The sequence below is a fragment of the Erpetoichthys calabaricus genome, chromosome 6, assembly GCF_900747795.2.
Source record: "Erpetoichthys calabaricus chromosome 6, fErpCal1.3, whole genome shotgun sequence".
NCBI classification, from domain to species: Eukaryota; Metazoa; Chordata; class Cladistia; order Polypteriformes; family Polypteridae; genus Erpetoichthys; species Erpetoichthys calabaricus.
This window is the reverse complement of record NC_041399.2, coordinates 195279617-195301258: the sequence shown is the minus strand read 5'-3', so window position 1 is coordinate 195301258 and position 21642 is coordinate 195279617. Positions and strand designations below refer to the sequence as shown.

The following is a 21642-nucleotide window of genomic DNA, read 5'->3' as shown; positions in this document are numbered from 1 at the left end:
GACCAGTGATGGGGAACATGTCTCGGTCTATTGAGTGAGCAATCAATTAAACCACTTATCTGCTTTTATACTGTTCTAATTAACATAACTTTATCTAATACATTAAAACATCTGACTCTTAACATACAAATCTTTATCATCTCCTCCAATCAGTTAAAGCCACCAGTATTTTCTGACTGTAGTCAATTCTCCTGTTATTCTGGGCACTGCTTTGACTGTCAGTTTCAACTGTAAGGAATGTAATCAGGAAATGGAAGGCCACAGTCACAGTTGCTGTTAAACCCAGCAGGTCTGGCAAGCCAAGAAAAATACAGGAGCGGCATATGCGCAGGATTGTGACAATGGTTACAGACAACCCACAGATCACCTCCAAAGACCTGCAAGAACATCTTGCTGCAGATGGTGTATCTGTACATCGTTCTACAATTAAGTGCAATTTGCAAAAAGAACATCTGTATGGGGACGGCATGGTGATGCAGTGGTAGCGATGCTGCCTCACAGTAAGGAGACCTGAGTTCACTTCCCGGGTCCTCCCTAGGTGGAGTTTGCATGTTCTCCCCGTGTCTGCATGGGTTTCCTCCTGGTGCTCTGGTTTCCTCCCAGTCCAAAGACATGCAGGTTAGGTGCATTGGTGATCCTAAATTGTCCCTAGTGTGTGCTTGGTGTGTGTGTTCCCTGTGGTGGGCTGGCGCCCTGTTCGGGTTTTGTTCCTACCTTGCACCCTGTGCTGGCTAAGATTGGCTCCAGCGGACCCCCGTGACCCTGTGTTGGGATATAGCGGGTTGGATGATGACTGACTGACATCTGTATGGCAGGGTGATGAGAAAGAAGCCCTTTCTGCACTCACGCCACAAACAAACTCGCTTGTTGTATGCAAATGCTCATTTAGACAAGCCAGATTAATTTTGGAACAAAACGTTTTGGACTGATGAGACAAAAATTGAGTTATTTGGTCATAACAAAAAGCGTTTTGCTTGGCGCATTCCAAGAAAAATACCTGCTACCTACTGTCAAATTTGGTGGAGGTTCCATCATGCTGTGGGGCTGTGTGGCTAGTTCAGGGACTGGGGCCCTTGTTAAAGTCGAGGGTCAGATGAATTCAACCCAATATCAACAAATTCTTCAGGATAATGTTCAAGCATCAGTCACAAAGTTGAAGTTAAGCAGGGGTTGGATATTCCAACAAGACAATGACCCAAAACACAGTTTGAAATCTACAAAGGCATTCATGCAGAGGGAGAAGTACAATGTTCTGGTATGGCCGTCACAGTCCCGACTTGAATATCATCGAAAATCTATGGGATGATTTAAAGCAGGCTGTCCATGCTTGGCAGCCATTAAATTTAACTGAACTGGAGAGATTTGGTATGGAAGAATGGTCAACAATACCTCCATCAAGAATCCAGACACTCATCAAAGGCTATAGGAGGCGTCTAGACGCTGTTATATTTGCAAAAGGAGGCTCAACTAAGTATTGATGTCATATCTCTGTTGGGGTGCCCAAATTTATGCACCTGTCTAATTCTGTTATGATGCATATTGCATATTTTCTGTTAATCCAATAAACTTAATGTCACTGCTGAAATCCTACTGTTTCCATAAGGCATGTCATATATTAAAAGGAAGTTGCTACTTTGAAAGCTCAGCCAATGATAAACAAAAATCCAAAGAATTAAGAGGGGTTCCCAAACTTTTTCATATATATACTGTATATACTTGTAACAAATTGTGAAAGATTATTACATAGGAAGAGGAGGAGGTTGGGAGCATGTATTAACAAAAAATTCCATAAACATTACATTTAAAAGTAACTTAGTTACCATTCTCATTACTTATAAAAAAGTAACTAAATATGGTATATAATTACTTATTATAAAATGTAACAAGTTACAAACAGTATGTTACTTTTGCGTTACTTTGTCTTCCTTTCAGCATATTTCACTTGTTAGCATTCATTACTAAATCCTAAGCCCAGAGCAGGTTTGTGCCAGTATATTGGTGTCTGCATGCAAAACATTTGTACTTCAATATGCTGAAAGTTGAAAAAATTATTTTTTCTTTTTACATTGACGATGGATGAATAGAATGAGCTAGCATTCCATCATGCAAATAATCAGCTTCAGTGGCAATAAAAATGGCAAAACTGCAAAGTTGCAAAAAGAATTCCAATTGGGAATTCTTGGGGCAACAGTGAAGTACCATGCTACCTAAAAGATTGATTTAAAAGAGCAATAATCCATTGACACTCGGCTCTGGTGGGCACAATATGAAATAAGATGATCGAAAAAAGACTGTGCCTTTGTGATAAAGCTTTAAAGCAGCACACTGTATTACAATTTTTGAACAATTTAACATACGGTTGAGCTGCCTATAATTCAAACTGTAGTTTGACAGCATAAAGAACATAAGAATATAGTAAATCCTTCCATTTTGTCATGGCTCAGTGTCTGGATACACCTAACTAGTAGTGTGCATCCGACTGGGGGCGTCAGGCCACTTGTCCCCTTTAAACTTCGCTCATGGCTGGACACCATATCTTAACAACTATCAAACTGCCACTTTAATATAATACACAGTCAAAAAACATATGTGCAGAAAATGCAGCATTAATTAAAAAGTCCAAAAATGATGCGTCTTTTTTTTTAGGTACCATGAGCCGGCCCTGACTAAGCCCATTTTGTTGTGCAGCTTTTAGTGATCCTTGTTTAATAATGTGAATATTTCCACCTGATAAAAGTGTCATTTTAAGCCATGTCACAATTTTTTTTTTCTTTTTTCGATCTACTTTATTAATCTCAGAGGGAAAATTGCCTTTTTGCATGACCTTTGAAGATCCGAGTACAGGTGCAATTTTCAGGTTAAGGGCCTTGTTCAAAGGCCCAATAGAGTAGGATCCCTTCTGACAGTAATGGCATTTGAATGGAGACCAGCACAGGTCCTTAGCCTCAGAGAGCCACCACTTTACCTTGTAGTGCTGTGGACAAGCTGTGTCACTTCAAGCAAATGCAGCATTACGGAGCACTTTTTTTTTTAAACTTTTAAAATCTTTTTTTTTAATGTAACGCAGGTATTTTTGCTTCAATAAAATAAGCACTGCTTTACATTACTTATTGCTTTATTAAGTAACCTGACTATGTAATGCGTGTTACTTTTAATGCATCACCCCTAACACTGTTGGTGACAGCTGGATACTGTTGAACCATGTATCCGTTATGTCACTGTTATGTAGATAATGTCGATTATGTAGGTAACATGGCCACGGTAGGCAGGGGACGCTGGCACACTCATGCTGCTGTTGCTCCTTCCTCCCTGTTAACAGCACTTTTTGTTAAAATTCACAATAAATTTGCACTTCTTACACTTCTTTCAGTAAGCACCTTGAGCATGAGGAAGGCGCTATATAAATAAAATGTATTATTATTAATAATAGTGAAGCATTTAAATTGACAACTGTATACTTCTTGGTTTTACATTTTAATATGCATTGATAGATATATTGATCAACCTGAAAACTGCTGTGCCCACTGGATGTTTTCTCAACCAAGAGGATTGTGCAGAGTAGAAAACGGTAAGCAACAGTATTAATCCCCCCTCATTTAGTTTAGCTTCCTTGCAATTGTGTAGTACACATTGATGTCCAAGCAGTGAGAGGAAAGACCCTTTTGTCTGCTCGCCCTTGTCATCTGCTTGACCTGCCCTCGTCATTCACAAAAGATTATCACACTTCTCTTTCTTTTTAGTTAGCCAAACATCACTTCCAAAGGATGCCGCCCATACTGTCTTTTTGTTAAAATCCTTTTCAAACACCCGGCCCAGCAGAGTTCACTGATTACTTTGAGGGGGTTCTTTTTGTTTTGGGAACCTGTCCAAAAATCAAAGCTCCTTCCGTATTATGTCTTTTTGCGTTTTTTCTTTCTGTCCCATTGTATTTTTTGTTCATTAAACTGGAAATCAAAGTTTTGTTTTTTTTTTGTTCTCTTCATGTTTTCTACTGTGCATATGAAAATCTGCACATTTAAGTTGTAATTAAGATGCAGATGTAACACACACCACAGTTTGAAAAGCAACAATCAGTCCAGTTTCGAGCAGAGAGTTGACAGCCTGTTATACACCACACACTTCATTAAGAAAGCCAACAGACATGGGCAACTTCCTCAAATGCCCCATAGCATCACCTGCTCTGCTCTTCCAATGACATGTCATTCTCACAAGATTCATATAGATTTTATGAGGTACAGTCTGGTATCGATATCAGCTTTCAGACCTCAGTATCCGTATGGTTCAGAAGCAAACAGTGGATAACTCCAAACCCCCCACCCGTCTTACTCCACCTCCCTAGTTCACCACGCCATCGCTCCACACTCTGCACCACTTCCCTCTTGATAGTCGTGAAGTCTCGTTCACGTTGAATGAATAAGGGGAGCGTGGGTTTGGGGATTGATTACAGTATAAATACACCTGGAATATGGAAGGTCAAATTTGTGGCAAGTCAGTATGGTGGCCTGACCAACAAGATTAGATTAGATTATTTATTTATAAAAACACATTTTAATCAACAGAGGATGCACCAAAGTTCTGTACAAGGAAGCATTAAAGTAAACACAATGCAAACAATCATGCAGAAGCAGATTAATAAAACAACCAATTATAACATCCATCACAATCCCAAGGCGGAAGAAAACAAGTAGGTCTTGAGCCAGCTTTTAAAAATCTCGATCGAGGATGAAGACCTGATGTGAAAGGGCAAGTCATTCCAAAGCCTAGGAGCAACAACTGAGAAAGCTCCGTCTCCCCTCGACTTCAGCCAAGATCTTGGAGAAGCAGAAGTCGTCCAGATAGACTTCGGTGCTCTTGGTGCCACATAGGAGTGAAGGTGGTCACAGATATATTTTGGAGCAAGACCATGCAAGGCTTTAAAAACAAGCAACAAGATTTTAAAATCAATGCGACACCTCACTGGTAGCCAGTGGAGAGAGGCTAAAATGGGGGAGATGTGATCCTTTTTTCTTGACCCAATTAAGAATGGGAAAAAGTCAAAAACCAAAATGAAAACAAAAGAACACTCCAAGCAACTCCATAAAAAGGTGACTGAAAGCACAAGTCAGGTGATGGAGACAAGAAAACAACCAAGTCACAGAATATTCAGTAAAATCAATCATTATGAAATGGTAGCATTTAGCAGAACTGTAAGGCTGCTTTGGATGCAAGACGAAGACTGATGAGGGAATCCATCAAAGGCTGTTGTGTGTGTACTTCATGAGTAGCAGCGTTATGGGAAAGTGGCAAAGAGAAAGGCATTGAAACAAAAAGATGCACATGGGAGACCCTGGCGTGAGCTGGAAGAAGGTTCTATGGTCTGATGTGGCCAAAATTGAGCCTTTGGGCCATCAGAGTAAATGGCACATTGTTTTTTATATCAGAGTTAATTTTGCAAATTTCATGTCTTGTTTGATCAGCCGCATCTTTAAAACAGATAAAAATAAGAGCAATGAAGTAGGACAATCATCTACCTGACGCCATAATTAAAAAACTCTTGCTTGCCATATCCCCAGAATTCAGGTTCAGTTCTGTGTCTGTGTAATTGGAGTGACTGTGTAGACTGTCCAAATATTTGTCTTTTAGATTAACTTAACGATCTTCCAGTTAAGAGCTCTCCAAGGGCTTTTAGAATGTGTTTAACATCTACATGGCATTAGATTATTAATGTATTCACATAGTATTCCTTGTTTTACGCTTCATTGAGCTTATATATTACATTGTAAATAAAGCAGAGTTCAGTCAAGAATGCAATCAGTACAACATTCCAAACATTGATGCTTAAAATTAAGTGACATTAAGTCAAATACTTAACAGTCAACACCCCTCCCTGGCCAGTTTAGAGAGCCATGTGAACAAAGAGCCCATTATAAGGTAACATCTCATGTGTACTAAAACTCCAAGAGGTAAGAGAGGTTAAGCAGGGCCCTGGCAGACTTATGTTTAGAATAATGTGAAACAATTGTTGCAAAATCCTGAAAAGGCTGTGGATTGCTCTTCCTAATAATAAAATAGCTTTTTTCGCTACTTTTGATAATGTTAGACATTGGGTACGGTAAGATTCCATTAGCTGCGTAGGATGACTCGGTGCTATTCTGTTGCCTTCTGATTCCTTCCATAGTCTCAGAGAACAAATGTTTGTGACCCAATAATAAAACTGGAGATTACATAATGCTATGCCACCATTTGCTTGGGAGAGAGGTTGAGAGCATGGGCAGATATAGTGCATTGCCGCACCACCACACAACAAACCACCTGCTTGGCAGAATATTAATTTTAACAGTGTGCATTCTCCCAACTAAAGACAGATGAAGAAATGACAACCTACTAACGTCTTATTTGATACTTTAGAATAAATTTCAGAAGTGTGAATTTAATCTTTAAGTTTTCTTATGACTATAAATTTTAGATATCTGACCAATGGGCTATAACTGCAGAAGACCACGTCAAGTTCCAGTCCTGTCAGCCAAGAACAGAAAACTGATGCTACAGTGGGCACAGGCTCACCAAAACTGGACAGTCGAAGACTAGAAAAACATAGCCTGATGTCATGAATCTCGATTTCTGCTGAGGCACACAGGTGGTAGGGTCAGACTTTGGTTCCAATAGCATGCATCCATGCACCCAACCTGCCTCGTGTTAATAGTCCATGCTGGTGGTATAATGTAGTGTCAGGAATGTTGATTGGCCATGTTAACACATCGTTTGAATGCTGTGGCCTATTTGATTATTGTTGCTGACCATGTGCATCCATTAATGGCCACAAATCTATCCATCTTCTATTGGCTACTTTCACCATGATAATTCACCATGTCAGCAAGCAAAAGTCTTATCAAACTGGCTTCATTAATGTGACAACGAGTTCAGTGATCTTCACTGGCCAGTCACAGGATGTGGATCCGATAAAACACCTTTGGGATGTATGGCAGAAATGAGAGATTCGCAGCATGAATGTGCAGCTGACAAATCAGTAGAAATTGCATGATGCACTAATGTCAACATGGACCAAAATCTCAAAGGAATGTTTACAACATCTTGTGGAATCCATGCTCTGAACAATTGAGGCTGTTTAGAGAGCAAATGGAGGCCTAACCCAGTATTAGAAGATTGCTTTTAAATATTTGCTAAGTGAGTGTGTATGACATTCTTAAACTGTTAATCAAGGTATTGTGAGCATAGTGAAAGAGACTGGGAGGCCTTCTAAAGGCTACATCAACTAGGTCAGGCCTCCTCTGCCTGTCTACAACAGGCCTAACAGTAAATAGCTTAAACCCCAACTCTACTGGCCTGCTATGGCCTACATGGGCTAAACAAAGTTTATCCTCAGAAACACTTTCCTAGAATCTCAGAGTGCCTCTCAAGAGTAAGGAAAAACAGTAGAATACATTTGGCTTGACAACAGTCAGTCAGACAATCTTTATAAATTAAAATATTTATTAACAAAAAAAATATATAAGCAAAAGTCTGAAAAGGAGATAAAAGGAGTTACCTTAAACACAATCCTAAGTGAACAACTCCCAAAACATAATCCAAATCAGAATTCTAAGAAACTGCATAAAAGAAAGGTCAAAAGCAGTAAATCAAACAAACAAAAAAATGATATCCACCACAACTCCGACACAACTGCAATGTAGTGATGGGTCGTTCTTGAACGATTCGTTCATTTTGAACGAATCTTTAATGTGACTCGGGAAGAACGAGTCGTCTCGTGGGAGTGATTCGTTCAGTCGCGCATGCTCATTTGCGCAACTTCATAAGCTTAACCAACTCAGTCTGAGCCAGAAACAGAATTGATTAGTTCATCTCTCGAGTCTTCGGGTTTGAGTCGTTCGTTCATCACGTGACAGCCCCATAAGCTTAACCTATGCAGTCTGAGCCGGAAAGAGAATTAATTAGTTCATTCCTCGAGTCTTTCGAGTCGTTTGTTCTTTTGTCACGTGACCACTTACCGGCTCAGTACCTCAGTCAAATACTAACGTAAAATTCCATTTGTTGTATGTTGGATCATATTTAGAAATTATCATGAAATTATCAAAAATATCTAAAACGCATTTTCTTATAAATAAAAAGGTCTGTCAATTTCTGTCACTATGATTTTGTTACTGTTTCTTGAGGATCTGTGGTGTGTTATTTTATAAATAAATAATCCTGTTACAAATAAATTATTGATTAATTTGTCCTTTTATTGTCTTTGTCTATCAGTAAAGTAAACAAACACTAGGCTATATAATAAAATAATCCAAGCCTACAATTACAAAGTACTTATAGTTAATCACCGTACAATATTCTATAGCAGTGTTCATTTTTACTCCAATTTTGAGTTTCCTGGTATAATAATTGTTTTTCCTATGCAGACGTAACATATTGATCTAATATTTGTATAAAAAGATTGGTCAAAAAGGACATAATGACAAAGTAAAAGCAAATAACATTTTGAATTTGAATGAATAAGGTTAGTTTAAAATATTAAGGTTATGATAACTTAAACTTCAAGTTGTAACCCAAAATGAAATAAAAACTGGAGAGTTAAAGTCGTTTACAATCCAACATACAACAAATGGAATTTTACGTTAGTATTTGACTGAGGTACAGAGCCGGTAAGTGGTCACGTGACAAAAGAACGAACGACTCGAAAGACTCGAGGAATGAACTAATCAATTCTGTTTCCGGCTCAGACTGCATACTAGGTTAAGCTTATGGGGCTGTCATGTGATGAACGAATGACTCAAACCCGAAGACTCGAGAGATGAACTAATCAATTCTGTTTCCGGCTCAGACTGCATACTAGGTTAAGCTTATGGGGCTGTCACGTGATGAACGAACGACTCGAACCCGAAGACTCGAGAGATGAACTAATCAATTCTTTTTCCGGCTCAGACTGCCTTGGTTAGCTAATTGGGCTGTCACGTGATGAACGAACGACTCAAACCCGAAAACTTGTCAGATAAGAGGCGAGGTGAGCGAATCATAGAGTAAAGACCCAGGTAAACAATGAATTAATATTTTCTGTTTCTTATAGCATTATAGTTTTGTCTTGTTTGTAGTGTGATCAACATTTGTGTAAGCAGTAGATGTGTTAGGGAGGTAACAGGTAACATTTTAATTATATTTTGCTAAAATGAACGAAATGACTCGAAAAAGGATTCGTTCATTTTGCTGAACGAGACTCAAAGGTCCGAGTCGGTACAATGCACCATGGTGGCTTAGCTCTCTTTTCCTCTGTCTTAAATAACCAGAGGTGTGGTGATGTCAGTGTGGCTCTGCCTCCTGGGGTACCACCCACAAAGCACAAGGATCATGACAGGACATCACACAACACACTTAAATTACATGATTAAAGACAACATAACGAAAGAAAATCGTACTTTGACATACAAGAAAAGAAAAAACATAAATAAATGAAAAACAAAACGTAATAAATAATGACAAAAAATAATAAAGACATCACAAATAACCCTGGCTGAACCACAGCACAAGGATAATGAAAGCATTTAGTTGCGTCTATTTTGCTTTACTTTTTAAATTTTATTTATTTTGTGGTTCTTCATATTTCTAGCTTTAAGTTACTGGGCATTCACATTTCCAAGGATCTTTCATGGACCCTCAACACTTCCTGTCTAGTTAAGAAGGCACAGAAGCATGTTTACTTTCTGAGGAGACTGAGGAAAGCTTAGCTGTCTCATCAGATTCTAGTGAACATCTAGTACTGCATCATTGACATCAATCTGACCAACTGACAGATATCACAGTATGGTATGGTAGCTGCATGCTCTCCAACAAAAAATCTGTGCAATAGGCAGTGAAAATTGCCCAGCACATCACTGGTTCCTCATTAGCTGCCATTGAGGACCTCTAGCACAAACAATACCATCAGAGGACATTTATTTCAATTATAATACCTTACAAAGGCTTCCTTATAACAGTGGCACAAGCACAACACAGTTCTTTTTCTATCTCTCATTGTTTCTTCCTTTCTTTTCTTCTACTTCTCCGACTCAAACTCACCTGGGTGAGGTTAAGTGTTGTCTTTTATCTTACATCTTGCCTGAAGAAGGGGCCTGATTTGCCTTGAAAGCTTGCATATTGTAATCTTTTTAGTTAGCCAATAAAAGGTGTCATTTTGCTTGGCTTTTCTCTACATTCTTAATGGCTAACACGGTACAACACCCTAATCTTACAACCAGGAGTACTTCCAGTGCTAGGGCATTAGCCCGTTGGAAGCACTTGGAGGTCAAATGGAAGCCTCACAAAGTAGGAATCACAGATCCCTGGCAGCACCCATAGAACCTACAGTTCCCAGCATGCCTTATGGGAGTCTGTTGAAGTAACATTGCTCCTGGCTGGATAAGGGTCTTTTGGTCCATTTCTGCTGGAAAGCCAAAGTGCCCAGCTGCAATCAATCTTCTGGCAAAAGCAGGGAACATCCTGGCCTTCTTTGTGCCCTCTCACTGCCCTGGCCTCCCAGCTAGGAGAGGGATCAGAAGCTATCCTGACAGGGGTGCCAGCCCATGCGTACCATCTATTAAAACAGCACCTTCTAGGAGTCAGTACAGGTTCTACAGTGTAGATGTCACTCTGCTGAGCTCAAATCCCAATACTAGGCCATGTGCACCCTGCCCACCTCACCTTAAAACCATTCATGTATACACGTGGACTCTGTACATTCATATTCATATTTTAACTCTCTCTAATCATTCTGTGTATGACTCTTGTCTGTACAATACTTCACTGCTTGTATATATAATATTTATATTCTTTGAGGTAGATGCATGTCATAGTATGTCAAGGTACTGTGGTGAATAACAATATTATTATTATTACTACCTCTCATACATTTACATTTTGTGTAAATCTTGGTATAGCTTTTTAATATAAAAGAGATAAAAACAGAACTCCCTTAAGTGACAGATCTAGTTTGGATATGGTAAACCATAAGATAAAAGTATTTTTAAAAAATCCTAACTACTTTTATTTGAAAATGTGTAAATGCAGCAGGTGAAGTCTGGAAATCCGAAGGTCCTTTTGAGCAGGTTCTTGCCGTGTGTCACACACTGTGTCTGTGGTAATGCAAACTGTAAAGGAGACTTTAGAGAAAAGGCCTGCTGCATTAGTTAGCACTTACCAGAAGATTTTATGGAGATGCATCAACTTTTCCATACTCGTACTTTGGTTTCACTTACAGGAGACAGTGATGATGTTGGCAAATGCCTCCCTTTAAGTAAATATCTAGCAACTATTTCACAACAAGAAAGAGAGTTAAGGGTCACACTCTATATTTAGCCTGAAAGTAGATAAAATAGCATGACAATGTAATAAATTATGTGTATGTTTTCATGATTTAGGGTAACATAGTTACAGGATGCCTGTAAATACAAATCACAGTTGTCTTCTATGTTATTTTATGACATGATTTTACATAATAAAGATGTTAATAATTATCATCGACTTTATTTTCACTTCCAGAAGTGGGACGACCTGTGGCTGACATGGAATGAAACTTGTTTGCCTAGTTGAAAATAGCGCAACAAGTGTTATAATGTTTGTACTCTTGCTGTGAACAGCTAGGTCCTCTTGGACAACAAGATTGCACCTTGGGGTCATTTACACTCCCACACGGACTTGCACTGAACCAATGGCAAGTCAGTGATTAGCCCATCATGCACATCCTTGGAGTGTGTGAGGAAATTACACACAGCATTCGTCCATTTTTGAACCCTTTTAATTCAATCCAGAAGGCAAGATGTATCCATGCTAGGGCTGTGCCCTATACTAGTGCCTGAAAAATACCATAAAAACAAAATTTTTAAAAGTAGCATTTCGGGATTTTCTTTTAAGACTTCACGGCTTTAAGAGGGAAACGGTGAAGTGGTACATAGTGTGGCACGATTGGGCGGCGTGCCAGGCGAGGTGAGCAATTGTGGGGCACATCAGGGAGTCTGGAATATGATGGAGGATTTTGGATTTATCTGTTATTTGTTTCTGAACCTTTTCGGTACCGGAACTGAGGTCTGGAAACTGGTATTGATGTCGAAGTCAAATTTTTAGTACCAATTCACGACTAATCCAGGCCTTTAAACATTATTAATAATAACATTTCTTGTCTTGTGGCTTTGTACAGTTTATATTTGCTTCCTACATTTTGAATGTCTTTTTCCTGAGAGTATTTTATCTTTTGTAATTTATAAATATTGTGTGATTTTTATGAATATTTATTTGAAATAGTGTGGTGCTGAGGGATCACCCGTTGCACGACTGCACTGAGGTCCTAATTCTGGATCCTGAGGTGGTTTCATCGTGTGGTGATGTGTTGTATCAGTGTATGCTCCTAACCTCATTATGTCTCTCTTTATGCGTATCCAGTGTAACAAAAGGTGCTATATAGGCGCCTGACCCGACACAGATGAACACAGAGGCACGTATAAAATAAAAAGACTTTTATTTTTCTTCAGCTGGAGGGCACGTCTTCCCCGTGTCCCCCAGCTACAACACAGTCACAAAACACCAACACACAACGCACTTTCTTCTCCTGCACCACCACTCCTCCCAGGCAATCTCGTCCTTCTCTACCCGACTCTGGACACTGAGTGGTGGTTGCTGGCCCCTTTTATAGCCCACCCAGAAGTGCTCCAGGTGCTTGATCACCTGTTTCCGGTTGCACTTCCGGGTGGGGCTGAAGACTTGTCCAGCTGAGCTCAGGGACCCATGCAGCGCCCCCTGGTGGTCAACCCAGATCCCAACAGGGCTGTGGAGAACTCCATCTCCCATGGAGCCCTGCAGGAAGCTGAGGCACCATCGTCAGCCAGGGAGGCTGCCACCAAGCGTCCTGGGGGAGGTATTGAGCAGCCCATGGTTGCTCCCCCGGAACATATGTCGAAGGAGCGTCCCGGCCGGTCATGGGACCCGGCTGTCCACCACACCAGGTAATGTTATTATGCAGTTCCCAAAAGAAAGTGAGCAAGAAAATAATACAGACTGCATAATAATCAAGGTATTATTTATCTATATCTATATTAGACACAAGTCTCAGTTTTAAATAAAAGGTGTTATTACAAATAATTACCTTTACAAAGGCTCCTTCCACCCAAATCCAACTCAACTGGGTGAGGAACAGCCGCTCCTTTAATTTCAGGACTGGGAATACTTCTGATGCGAGAGGATTATTTGTAGGAAGCACTTCCGGGTCAGATAGAAGCCCCACAAAGTATGGATCACAAATTTCTGCAGAACCTCCAGATGGCTCCCAAGGAAACCAACAGGGCTGCTCTACAGGACTGCAGCACCCAGCAAGCCCTGCAGGTGTCCATATGGGTACTGTTGCCCGGGGATGCTGCCACCTAGTGTGTTGGGGGAGCCAATGGTCAGAATAAGTAGTCTCTCCCAGCCTCACCATTACACTAACCTCCCGGCCGGTTAAGGATCTTTGGTCTGTCTCTGTCAGGACGCCAATGTACCCATTTCCCATATGGTATCTGCCAATTTTCTGGCTCAGGCAGGGAATATCCTGCCATCCTACTTGGCCATTCAATACAGTGGCCTCCCAACCAGGTAAGGGATCATGCACCATCATGGTTGGGATGCCAGCCTCTGCCCGCTGTCAATCACAATATACAGGGGTGAGCAAAAGTAAATTTACAGTTGTTCATATGGAAAAAGACAGGCAGGTTATGACTGCTACTCTCAAGCACACTTTAATAATAATAGTAAGAGGAAGATAAATAAGAAAACAAATGATACAAGTAAACAATACAATAATTAATAAATAATAATACAAGAATAAACTCTGTGTATTGTGTACTCAGAACTGTAAACCCACTTTTGCTCATCCCTGGGCCTTGCAAACCACTGGGCCTTGAACCTTGATCATGGTCTTCACTGAGTGCTTAAGACCTGACAAAGGTTAGGACACAACAAAGGTGGCAGCACCCTCAGCAGAGTTACCTGGGGAGATGTGTTCGGTTAGAAGCTCCTAAACCACCTTTCTTTGAGGACTGGAGGTCTGAGTGTTTCCTAGCATTGTATATTGTTATATACTGTATGTTTAAGAACTTTTGCAATTATTATGTATTAGCTGTGTAAGCCCGGGCTCCTAGAAACTACTGAAATTGTCGGAAAAAATATGAAATGCAGAGTCGGCAGTTTAGTTTTGCGGACGAACTCTCCCCCCTTGTCTATCAGCGGATAAGCAAGTTTGTCTTTCCTCGGCGGTTTCACTTTGGCGATGGAGTCGGTTTCTTTTAGCTTCATGCTGTAGCCTCGTACTTCTTTCTTCTTCCGACTTGTTAACTTGAGGCCGCCTTACCGGCTCTTTGAGCTTCAAGCTGTAGCATCGCACTTCCGGGCTGGACAGACAGACAGACGCACACTTCCACACATAGACGTTTATATATAAGATTATAGCTATGTTTAATGATTTATTTCAGCAACTGTAAAATGGTACATTAATTTGTCTAACTGTATACATATAAACTTCTCAGTATAATTATTTGAAAGAACTGACATTTGAAAATGAACTTGCTTGTTTAGTGTAGGATTTAGATTTAGGCAATCACAGTGCCTGCGTTGGGCTGGCGCCCTGCCCGGGATTTGTTCCTGTCTTGCGCCCTGTGTTGGCTGGGATTGGCTTCAGCAGACCCCCATGACCATGTGTTATGATATAGTGGGTTGGATAATGACTGACTGACAATCGCTGTGTATGTATATCTGTTTGTTTTTTTGTTCTTCTTAATATAATTAATGACAGCTAACAGTTTGTATACTTTTTATCTTCAAACATTTCTGTTTTCTTTTTTTACAATTAAACCAGTGTCTTATCCTGTAACATTGTCACCATGATATTCATAGCCTTTCCTGAATCATTTTCCTAGATTACTTATATATTTTCTTTCTTTTGTTCCTACATGTATCAGGGAAGTGATCCATTGTCCCAGACACAGCGCAGTAAATTGCAGCACCGCAGAGCTCGGATTAACCAGCAGATCAACAAGGAGATGAGGATGAGAGCTGGGGCAGAGAATCTCTTTCGGTAAGTGTCCTAGATGTTGTGTGGCGTTAATCCAGTGGCCTCAGTGAAACTTTCTAAATCTGTTTCGAGATCAGCAGTTTGAGTACATGATTAAGCTATCTTTGACACTGCCATTATTACAATAGATTACACTACAAGAGATGTTAAAAGCCTCGGGCTATAATAGCAAAGTCTTCTGGCCACCACAGACATTTCATTTCATTACCAGAGTTGGGGTCGTTACTCAAAGTAAGAAACCTGATAACAAATCCTTACTTCTTCTGTCATCTTGTAACAGGATTACTTTACTCTTTACTTCCTGGGAAACATAATCTCATTACAAATTACTTCACTTTTCACATTACCTTTTAAACCCATGCAAATATTTATCATTTGGAAAGTACAGAGACAAACCCTAAATGCTCTTTGTGTATTGTAATTAAGAGGAAATAACTAATAACAGTGGATGTGAATTCAGCACGTAGACAATTAAATGGCATTAGTTACATTAGCACTGTGCCATTTCAAACATAAGAACTAGGCAGTAAAGGATTTTAGAATTCTTAATAAATAAAGAGAGGTTAGGAGCACGCGCCACATGACAAACCACCACAGGATCCCAGGATCAGGACCCGACTGCATTCATGCAATGGATGGATGGATGACACCTCAGCACCACACTAGTTCAGATGGAACAGACCAATGTGAGTTTTTTTATGGTGGCTGGAGTGCCAATTTTGCCACCAACAGTCAGGTTTTCACTGCTGTTTGGAGGGCCTACATGCAGGGCTGGGTGCAAATTGACGTCATAACCAGAATGGAGCAATTGCAGGTTAAGGCCTTGCTCAAGGGCCCAACGAAGTAGGTTCACTTTTGGCATTTCTGGGATTCGAACCGGCAACCTTACAATTGCCAGTGCAAATCCCTAGCATCAGAGCCAATAAATAAATAAAATGAAATGAATAAAAATGAACCTTAACAATTTTAAAATAAAATGTACCACTTGAACACACGCAAACACAGAGTCGGTAAACAGTAAAAGTACTGCTAGTGTAGCAGTGAGCAGACGAGAGCCCTTGGTGAGTGGGTGTTGTCAGCTACCTGCCCTGTTTATTGTGTAACCTCATCAACACGCCCGACTCTGCGCCCTTTACACTCTCATAAAGGCAGGTGGCATCCTTAAAGAAAACATTTACATTATTGAATCTACTATCTTACATTCATTTACAAATAAACTAAAGATTAAGTTACCTTAGCTGTACACAGACGTCTCCATTTTCATGGGAACAGATGTGATGGAAAAAATTGAAATGCATTCCGGTGTCATGAGCTGGCTTATGATTTTTAATTTTTTTCACAACTATTCCTTGGCCTCTGAATCAAAATGAATGTAGTTGTTATATTAATTTTTTGTTTCTTTGTGTTTTAATCCTTGTTAAACAAGATGCACATTCTCCCACTGCACCATCTCGTTTTTCTTATGGATGGCACTATGGTGCTGGGATGTAGCTCTTGGAGGTTGCGCATCATGACATCACTAGCAAGACATTTTAAAAGTTGGTCCCTTATATTCCTTACTATCCAAGATTGGATTCACTTAAGAGAATACATCATTTCATACAATTCGTTTTTATAACTAGTTTACTGGTCACAATTTTTGTCTGCCCTCTGCTTCTGAATTTACTTCTTATGTTTTTTGGCTCTGGTTACGTGTACTCTTGTTGGCTTATGACTTCCCGCTCTGTTTTTTGACTATGATTCTGACTGAACTTCCTGAGCTTTGTTATTTAATTATTATCTTTGTGGTTACAACCCCTGTGTGAAATCTGACTACTCTGTGCTATCTGTCAATTCTGTTCTCTCTGAAAACTGCTATTGCCTAGCGCAGGCAGTACAGCTAGGATATATTTTATGACACATAATGTTTATCGCTAGTGATGAGTGTACCCCGCTGAACTAGTTTGATAAAATCATGGAAATGTTTGGGAACTTCAACAAACTCAGCAAATGCACTAAAGTCAAAAGGGGAAAAAGAAAGTAAAGCCATATTTTTGAGTGGATTCTAAAGGTGAAATGGTCTTTTAAGCATCCCTGATGACTGGGGAAGCGTCTGCCAACTTTTCTGGACCGATTTTGTTGGCCATATACTGTATGTGACCTGAGCTGTGAGGCAGCAGTGTTAAGTGCCAACCACTGTGCCTCCCTGAGATACAATTAATAGAACTAAATATCAGGAAAGTAAAATTTCTTGCAAACAATAGCAACAAGAGCAGAGAGCAAGAATTCACTGAGGCTTGGACCCCACAAATTCTATAGCAGGTACTCGTCTCTCTCAAACTGAAGAGTGTTTTTTATTTTTCCTGTCATTTTTGCTTGCTTACTGCCACAGCTACCAAATAAGCACAACACTACAGATAGATAGATAGATAGATAGATAGATAGATAGATAGATAGATAGATAGATAGATAGATAGATAGATAGATAGATAGATAGATAGATAGATAGATACTTTATTAATCCCAAGGGGAAATTCACATACTCCAGCAACAGCATACCGACAAAGAACAATACCAAATTAAAGAGTGACAATAATGCAGGTATAAAGACAGACAATAACTTTGTATAATTTTAACGTTTAATCCAGTGTGTGGATTCTTCAGTCCTACCTGTTTGCATCAGCTGCACAGCACTCTGGGTAATATTATTAAAGGGGCACACTCACATATTACACACAGAACACATAAAGGCCATACAAAAAGACGTTACCTTTAAGGCACAAATATATTAACACATTTCCAGATTCATTCTGCATGTGTGTTTTGTGCTTAAATGTATTTGCAAATTTTCCTCTTATTTTTAGCCCACTACTTGGATCAGTGTTATATATTGGGGGACTGTCCCATCCAATGCTGGCTGCTATAGCTCCCTGATATTGCACTGTCCACACAAAGCATCATGGGGCACTGCAGGGAAAAAGTTTTGTAAGCTGACCCCAAAATGAATTTTCAGGAAAAAATAATATTTGGTAAATAAGGTCACTGGCAAATCCAGCAAATTTTCACCAAATTTTGCAAATCAACACTGTTTATAGTGTTTTCATGTGATTGGGTATCAAAGACTTTTGCCCTGGTAAATTAAATTCCTTATGAACTCTTTGATCACGAGACTGTATATGACAGTAAACAAAAACTTTGAAATAAACACATCTTGCTGGAATTAATTTGTTGCCATTTTTCTTGCTTATACCATGAATTAGAAGCTTGTAGAGTGGTGTTAGAAGTGGGATTTTTATACACATTCAACAAAAATATTCTGGAAAATATGCTGTTCACAAATAATACATCATGTATTTTTGTTTAAGTACAGTGTATTTAAACAATCTTTCAAATAGCAGCAAAGGTCTGGTGACCGCCACAAGCAAAACGTGTTTTAAAATAATACTTCATGAGCATCGAGTGCTTGTTTTTTCTGTGTAAAACTGACCATTGTGTAGCTGAGGATAGGGCCTCTACTACAATTAATATTTACTAGGATTGGAAATGATGCTTGGCTCACAGTGATTTTTGAGAACCTGATAATTTTCATTTGCAGGTAAATTCTTATAGATAACCTACTCTGATCCCTTCAGGTTCTAAACTCTTTTACATGGTTTGTCCTTAAAATCAGCCAATAATACACAGCATTTAATATTTGTTTATGTTTATCTTGTTCAATCCATATATTGAATGGTCTTGCTTGTACTAGACTGAGCTAATATTTGCCATGTCAACAAGGTAACAGTGATAAGCGGTTCCTTTAGTCTTTGCATTGTAGACATGGTGTGCATGGATTGGTTTAGAAAGCCATACGCTGATCTCTTTCCTTGTTCCTGCTTTTTTTTGTCTTTATAACAGCCAGTTTATAGCTGACAGATGAGTGCTACTGATTTGCTTGTAGGATGACATAAATGAGTGTGTGCTTCTTAGCTGATTAAATAGAGGGAGTTGAAAAATGGCCATTTATCACTCTGGGTTTCTAAGTAAATATCCAGAGATAAACAAACCTCCCTCTAGGCTTGTTAGCCTCCTCCTCATTTTTTATAATGGAAAAATAACACTGAGGCTTTCCTGTTAAAATGAAACAAAAAAAAAAAGAATACTTCTGTGAAGCATTGTTTTGCTTTTAATTTTTTTTAGTCTTCAGAAATTCAAAGGGCCCTTCTTGATACTTTGTATGGATGTGATCTTCATTTAACTTCAATCTGTTTGTTTATGCAGTAGGTTTTCGGCAATCTACAAATATCTCTGTTTTAGGCGTCATGCCATTAACATGTTCAGATTTATCTTTATGAAAAAAAATGTATGTTTAACTCTAGATCTGCCAGGTCAGAACAGCTGTTAGAATATAATAGTGTAATTCAGATCGATTCAAAGTGTAACTGAAAACCGGAAACTGTCATATTATAATTACTCTGTTCATTGCTCTGCTCTTACACGTACACAAAATAATTTATTTACAAGGTTTTTTGGCAGGAAATTAAATGCATTAAGCTAATTGGCTTTCGTTTGGGTGTGTGTGTTCTCTGATTGGCTAGCATCTTGTTATGAGGTGACCTGTTCTTTGCACCTTTTCTTCTGCCTGCTGTAGAAGATCAGCCCGGCTACAGACAGACACTGAGACACAACAATGTTCAAAAGCACACACTTTTTATCCACAGTTCTTCTGCACACACAACACAGTGCACCAACCAGCCACAATGCTCAGTCATGTCCTTTTCTTCTATTATCTGGCCGACCTCCACTCCTCTAACCACAAGCTCTATCCACTGCCTCCCGACTCCAGCTCTCCAAATGGAGTGAGGTGGCCTCTTTTATACTGCACCCGGAAGTGCTCTAGGTTCTCCTTTATCAACTTCCGGCAGCACTTCCGGGTGAGGCGGAACTTCTGCATCCGGAGCTGTCCAGGTGCCCCCTATCGGTGGCCACGGGCCCCAGCAGGGTTGAGCAGAATTCTAAGCTCCAGTCCCGTGGCCCCGATGTAAACCAAGGGGGCTGCCCTCTCGTGTCCCAGGGGTGGTACTGCTGGTGATATGTCCTCTGGTCCACTTCTCAGGTCCCCGGCCGTCTATCACACTGCTTACAAAGCAATATTGTATACATGAAGATAAGGCAGTGGACAAGCTGATGTATAAAATAATTTTTGTCCTTGTGTGTTACTGAGGAGTGCTGACAAGGAATCCTGATGAATTTGCTTTGCCTTGAGTTCTGTGCTCAGGAATTTCGGCAAACTTGTTGAAGTGCATTTAACTCAAAGTGGAAGGAGAAACTAGTTTAGTTTGGATTATCCATCTAGGGTGGACTGAATACTGTGGCCAAAAATGTGACCTAAACTGTGCCTCCCTGAGATAAAATTATGCGCCAGGTCCACAATACTCTGAGTCCTGCCACGTCCTAAATGAGGGCAGTGTCTAGGGCTACCTGATGCCCATTCTTGAGGATAAAAACTCAATACACTGAAGCTGAAGTCTTACAATGACTGATCTTTGACATCACATTTTATCTTTTGTACACTTTCACACTTTTTCATTTCAAATACGTTTACTTTTTCTTGGATTCTTACATGTCATGTTATTTAAAAGCACATGTATGTATGCTTATATCCTAAAATCTGTCTATTTATTTGACTACACAAAGCAAAATCACCAGTGTTAAATTAATATTTTAGGTGTTTGTATGGTCATGTAAGTTGATTTGGCAGTGTAATTTCAAAGAATGTGATGTTCGTTCTGTCTCTATAACTACGCACAAGGCAGGAGTCAAAGCTTAATGGGGTGACAGCCCAACACAGGACACATTTACCTCATGGGTCATTTTAAAATCACCAGTAAACCTCACTTACATGTCTGTAGGATATAGGAAGAAATTCAGAAACTTCCAGAAAAAATGAACACAGATACTGGGAAATTGTGGAAACTCCTTACAGCTACTGTCCAGCTGAAATTTAAAACTCTTTAAAACTTTAGAGCTGTGTGGTGGCAGAGATAGAGAGGTGGCACTGTGACATCATGCCAGCCAAACTAAATTGTGGCATCTGGAAAACAAAGAATGATGATCAGGGTCATTAAGTGTCTGTAGGTTGAAGTCCTCACAAAACAGCCTGCTTTGTATTCTTTTCAGAATAAAATTGGTTCACAGAATCTTCTGGAGTAGTTTGTTTGAAAGTTTGAACTTTGCAATCCAGTGATTAATCAGGTTTGTTGTAGTCAGTGATGACTCACTGGGATTTAAAAAAAAAGAAAAGTAAAAACAACCTTATCAGTTTCCAATCTGGTTAGCTTTTTGTCTAAAATCATCAGTAGCACAAAGCCGTGTGCTGTGTGTGACACTGTCAGTATTAGTCAGGCATGGAGCAGCTTTGTGTTGAACTGATTCAAATGCAAAAGATGCTATTTTGAATGTTCTTACTTTGAAGAATTTGAGGAATGTTCATTATTCAGAGAGAATCAGGCTTTATATTGAGGTGCACTGGAAGGCAATAGGCTTTGTGAACCTAATCTTGTATGAGAGCTCCTGCTTCAGTACTAGTCACCAGTGATGGGAAATGGTGAACTGGTCCGGCATAACTA

At 39.6% G+C, this 21642-nt stretch overlaps 1 protein-coding gene across 1 annotated transcript in view; it reads left to right on the top strand.

Moving 5' to 3' along the window:
• rhpn1 (rhophilin, Rho GTPase binding protein 1) overlaps positions 1 to 21642 on the top strand; it is a 129200-nt gene that overhangs the window by 38168 nt on the left and 69390 nt on the right. Inside the window, exon 2 of the mRNA XM_028804242.2 lies at positions 14943 to 15058. Within this exon, the coding sequence (XP_028660075.1) occupies positions 14943 to 15058 (116 nt within the window). The remainder of the gene's footprint in view (positions 1 to 14942; positions 15059 to 21642) is intronic.